A 6,241-nucleotide genomic window follows, 5' to 3' on the forward strand; every position below is an offset into this window, starting at 1 on the left:
CACTAGCAATACTCTTTATATGGTTATCGGCAGTGATTCTTCATGCATTAAGAATCTGCAGGTAAAATACCCACTGTGTGCCAACGATCACAGTGTACTAATGAGTAATTTAATTAAAGACATACAGGGTCCAGTCACATTATTATGACCACCTACCTAGTATCCAGAATATGCGCCTTTCGCAGCATGCACTGCAGCCAACCGCCATGGGAGGGACTCAATAAGTCCATGGAAGGTTGCTACGGGTATTTATGATCATGCAGACTGCAGTGAACCCCGGAGTTCCTGTAGGTTCCTTTGTGGAGGATCCATCCATCTAATGTGTCGATCAAGATAGTCCCACAGATTTTCAATTGGGTTAAAATCCTAGGGATTCGGTGGCCAAGGGAGTAGCTTGAAGTCTTCGTGGTGCTCCTCAAGCCACTCACAGACAATTTTGGTGATAAGGCATGCCACATTGTCTTGCTGATAGATACCATTGCTCCCAGGGAACATGGTCAACATGTACAGGGTTACCTGATCGACGACAAATGATAGGTAATCATTTGCATTGCAGGGTGCCCTCCAGAGGTATCAGCAAACCCAAGCCATGCCACGAAAACATTCCCCAGACTATAATGCCGCCCCTACCAGCCTGCCTTCTGCCAACAATCATGTCTGGGTGTCTGTTCTCAGAGGTTTCACGCCTAATACACCACCGTCCATCCAGGCGCCTCGTAGCCAGGTGGGCAGGAGCAGCAGTGCATAGCACACGTTTCTTGATTAGACCGGGGTTCGAGCCTGTGACCACCAAAAAAAAGAGGATGCGGAAAGATCAGGGAATGACCACCGCATATCCCCGGAGCAATATAGCTTTAGTTGCTAATGCTCCTAAAAACCAAATAACAACAATAACCACCGTCCATCCACTCGGTGGAGTAGAAACCATGACTCATTGGAGAAGGCCACCTGTTGCCACTCGGCCAGAGTCCAGTGTCAGTATTGCTGTGCAAACTGATGGCATTGTTTGCGATGAACGGCCGTCACCATGGGTGCTGTCACCAAGCATCTGCTCCGGAGCCCAATGTGCAACAGGGTTCGCTGCACTGTCATGTTGGAGACCTTCCAGTGGCCCCATGGTTCATTTGGACAGCCAGTTGAGCAACAGTAGCACGTCAATTGGTCCTGACCAACCGTTTCAGCCGACATTCACCTCTGGTATCAATGGCACATGGGCTCCACAATTGGCATGCCAGGTCATCAAAACTGTCCCATTCATCCAGTCTTGATACACTTTTACCACTGAAGCATGTGAGCATTTCACAAAGTCCGCTGTTTCGGAAACGCTAGATAGTCAATACTGGCCCGATAGTCGATGATCATGCCTTTTTCCAGGTCTGATAGGTCACATGCTTTGCCCATGGCAGAGGCTGTTACTGTGTTCACGGATGCCAAACATCAAGCCTTATATGCTTGCGGTGTGTGAACTTGACATGATTCGCTAGGTATGTGTGATGTCTGCTTTGGTGGGGGGGTCATAATATTGTGACTGGACTCTTTAATTACTGTCAAAGGTAAAGGCTTTTGTTTTCGTAAGGGTGACTACAGAGGACAGAGTTTTTAAATTGTGTGCAGTGGGACAACCAACTAATGTTACCAACAGCAAATTCTAAATGGAAAGTATACATGGAAGTAATCAAACAGGCTGCTAGGCTTTTCATAGCAACAAAGAACTACTGTTCATGACATTCTAACTTTTTCATAACTTGAGTACACAACATTGTTATTAAACATCCATATTCAACTTTATATTATCAATAACACCGTACAATTATATCACCTTTTAATCCTTAAGGCCATCTAGATGTGGCAGAGAAGAAAAGTGCATGGGATGCAAAGAAATTATCAGGTGATACAGAAGCCTATGGTAGATATAAATTATTCTGCGATCAAGTCACAAAAGAGGTTAGGCAAGCGAAGGCCAATTATGAGATTTCTCTGGCAAAGAATGCAAAGAAAAACAGCAAAGACTTCTATGCTTATATTAACAGTAGAAGGAAGAGGTTGAATCACATTAGGCCACTTTATGGATTAACTCAGTGGTTTTCAACCGGGGTGCCGCAGCAACATTCCAGGGGTGCCACATAATTTGGGTTTAATTTACTAAACTTATTATTATTTTTTTAAAATTTATATGTTTATTTCTTTATAAAAAGGCATACAGTATCTTTTTAATTTTGTGGTGATCATTGATAATTGATGTTTACTTGGTACCTCTATATAAAGAATAAAATTATTATTACTGTATACATATAATTTGTATTATGAAATGTAATTTTTATAATTATATTATTGTAATAACTATAAATAAATAAATATATATATATATGCAGAGAGAGAGAATCGGATCTAACAGGCAGAAAATTACTTAGGGGTGACGAAAAATAAAATAAATTACTTAGGGGTGCCGTTATTAAAAAAAGTTATTGAAAACCACTGGGTTAACTGTTGACGTCCCTGCTCAGGTTGCGGACAAATTGGATAGATATTTTGCATCTACATTAACACACGAGGAATTCTTTAGGGTAGGGGATGCCAGAAGTTTAACAAACTATAACAAGGAGCTAAATGACTTTGTGATAATTGAAAGGAAAGTTTAGGAAAAATTGTTGAGGATGGGCATAAAAAAGGCACCTGGGGCAGATGGGATCTATCCAATTATATTAAGGGAGGCAGCAAAGGAGGTAAGGAAACCCTTAGCCATAATTATGAGAGCATCTTGGATTCAGAAGAGGCCCTATGTTCAGGAGAAGTGTGAATATATCCCCAATTCATAAATGGGGGTCAAAAGGCAACATGAGTAATTACAGACCTGTTAGCTTATATCTGTGTCAGGGAAAATAATGGAATTGCTGGTTAAAGAAGTAATGCAGGATCACTTGGACAGGCATGCAATTATACTGTAATAAATAACCCCAGCAGCTCCCATCTGGTGAGTATGGGCTTGACACACACCCAGGGTTCTGAGCTGGATATCATCATTCTTTCCTTTCTTGGTGATTCCCTTCTACTTCTGACTCTTGTTTTTCTCTCTCTCTCTCTCTCTCTCTCGATAATTCAGAAATTTTTTTTCGGATGGTCTAGCATAAGCCTCTGGCTTTCATGCACTATATAGATAATAATGATAACAGCATGGATTTGTCAAGGGCTGGCCTTGTCTAACCAATCTGATAGGTTACTATGATGCAGTGACCAAGGAACTGGATGTAAAAAATAATATTACTGATATCACATACTTAGATTTCAGGAAGGCTTTTGATACTGTTGCATATAAAGATCTAGATCCTGTTGCAACAAGATCTAGGAAAATTGGGTCGATGGATTGTGAAATGGCAGTTGAAGTTTAACATTGATAAATGCAAGATACTGCACATGGGTAGAAGTAACACCAGAATAACTTATCAACTGTGTGGTACTACAGTCAGGGTAGTGGAGAATGAAAAAGACCTGGGAGTAATTGTGCAGTCAGATATGAAATTCTCTGAGCAGTGCAGACATGCTGCCAGGACAGCTCATGTGGTTTTGCCAACGATATATAGAAACTTTGCTAGCAGGGATAAGGAGGTGATTATCCCTTTGTATAAGGCCATGGTTAGGCCCCACCTTGAGTACTGTGTACAGGTCTGGAGGCCTCACTTTAGGAAGGATGTAGAACTGCTGGCACGAATGCAAAGAAGGGCAACGAGATTGGTGAAGGGAACAAAAGGGCGCTCTCATCTAGAAAGACCAGTTCTGCAATTTACAGCATCTCGAGACCAGGCGCCTGTGGGGAGATCTGATTGAGGTATTTAAAGCCTTGAATAGTTTCAGTTAGCTGAATGTTAATGGTGTATTCTTCCACTTTGTGAGACTAAACGTATGAGGGGGGCATTAATTCAAGTTCAGGAAAGAAGGTTCCAGAATAGATGTGCAGAAATTTTCCTTCAGCCAACAAGTGGTTAATTGTTGGAACAGGCTTCCCTCTGTTGTGGAAGTTGATGGGTTGAATAAATTCAAGGGAGAACTAGACAAATTCTTGGAAGACACAGATCTGTGAATTATTTTATTATTTTATTTTTTTGGCTGATGCCTTATAAGCTTCTTTCTTGTATCATTTGTCATTACTACTACTACATACTTCAAGTTTTTTTTGTTTTTTTTTTTTAAATTCAAGACCATTTGTTCACTTTTTTTGTTGGTAATTAATATTTTGTGCGTGTGTTAAAGAATCAATATATTTCAGGAATTTTGCTAACAGGGATAAGGAGGATCCCATTGTATAAGGCAATGCATCTTGAGTACTGCATATAGGTCTCAAGGACTAATTTAGGAGGGATATGGATCTGCTGGAATGAGTGCAGAGAAGGAGAGCAAGAATCGTGAAGGAAACAAGAGTGCTCTTACCAAGAAAGGCTTCAGTTCTGCAAATTGCAGTGTCTGAAGACTAAGCACCTGTAATGTGATCTGACTTAGGTGTTTAAGTCTCTGAATGGATTGGGCAAGCTCAGTTTTGGCATTCCTTTTCTTGCTCAGACTACACACATGAGGGAGCAAAAATTCAAATTCACGGAAGAATGGTTGCAGGATAGACATGCAGAAGTTTGCCTTCAAATAGTGGGTAGTTGATTGTTGAAACAAACTTCCATCAGTTGTTGTGGAAGTAAATAGTTAGAATAAATTCAAGAATTAAACAAAGTTTTGGAGGGGATGAACAGGTGATGTGGGATTTATTTATTTTTACATTATTTTTATTCATACTAACAACTCCACTGTGTAACCAGTGATTATTCATTCATGATTCAACGTTAACTTCATAGAGTAACTCTCTTTGTCCTATTTTCTGAAACATTTCCTTCATGTGTATTCAAAATTAAAACAAAAAAATTCAAATTCAGCTCACTTTCCAATGTTCCACTGGTCCTGATACTAAACTACTATAGGCCTCAATAAGTGTTAACAAGAAAAATAATTGTTAATCAGAAATAATATTTTTTGAAAGTGTATGAATTATCTAAATGAAAGTACTATATGCTTAGCATCATTATATATTATTTCTAATATATTCAATGTTAATTGCAAACCTTTGTTTTTTCCCACTTAATTTTACCTATTAGTATTTCTATAACTATCCCAATAAAAATGTGTCAAAGCAAAACTACAGAAAAAACTTACCAGCTCAGATTTAGCATTAACAGCCATTCTTTTCTTCCACTGAGAGGTCTCTTCAATTGGCCTCTGCAAAACATTATCCAAAGTTTTATTATTCAAAGGTTCTGTTAGCTGAGACTTCACTATAGGCATACTGTTACTACTAGTATTGAAATTTTCCACTGATGGATATAAATTAGGAATGCTGTCATCATCTTGATTTTCAAAACACAACTGCTGACTACTTCGCATTCTCCTTTTATGTCTCTTTTTTTTTCTAGAACCTACTTTTTTGCTGCCATTAGTTTTAATAGTATTATTATGGCACTGTTCACTTAAATACAGGGCATGTCTGGAATCAGATATGTCATTTGTAAAGGAATTTAAATCGTTTGCTTCGTATAAGATGGGACTACTAGAAGAATGCTCATTACCAGTTTTACTGGCAGAAGCATTATTATTTAAAACACCAATCAAATTTTGGGGATCATTGATAAGTAAATGCTGAACCTTTGAAAAGTCTCCTAATGTACTTTTAACAAGCCTTGATGTTTTATCTTCCTCAGCTGGATCCACCTAAAATAAATTACCAATTATTTGCTTCTGCTATAACATCATAACTGGAAAATATATTATTTCAGGTGTATATAAATAATTAACAACATCCAGGATGGGGATATGTCAGTTTATTGAGAAAAGATGATATTTACCAAAAATTACTGAAAACAGTTTTAAAATTCATTTACATATTAAAAATAACATCATGTAAATGTAATATTAATAAGATAATATGTGCATGAAATTAACTGCAAGATTTAAATTGTATGAAATTTCTCAATAAACTAAAATATGGTCCACACTGTGTTGTCACCTAATTACAACTGTGTAAACTTGTACATAGAACAAAGAAAGGGTCCTTATTTTAATTTTGTAATACTTCTTGAACTCAAAATCCACCTTATCTAAATCTTGGCAACTAAATAAGCATTTACTTCCCAAAATGAAATCCAGAATTCTGCATGAGCAGTTTGTCTAAAACAGATGCAATTTCTGCTTATATGCAGCACTTTTTCTT

General features: G+C 38.1%; 1 protein-coding gene across 1 annotated transcript in view; it reads right to left on the bottom strand.

The window, feature by feature from the left end:
- LOC150085516 (uncharacterized) overlaps positions 1-5,418 on the bottom strand; it is a 372,167-nt gene extending 366,749 nt beyond the window's left edge. Inside the window, exon 1 of the mRNA XM_090374587.1 lies at positions 5,191-5,418. Within this exon, the coding sequence (XP_090230713.1) occupies positions 5,191-5,418 (228 nt within the window). The remainder of the gene's footprint in view (positions 1-5,190) is intronic.
- Between the last annotated feature and the right edge of the window lie 823 nt (positions 5,419-6,241).

The sequence above is a fragment of the Mastigoproctus giganteus genome, chromosome 5 (assembly GCF_048544385.1).
Source record: "Mastigoproctus giganteus isolate SK-2022 chromosome 5, ASM4854438v1, whole genome shotgun sequence".
Taxonomy (NCBI): Eukaryota; Metazoa; Arthropoda; class Arachnida; order Uropygi; family Thelyphonidae; genus Mastigoproctus; species Mastigoproctus giganteus.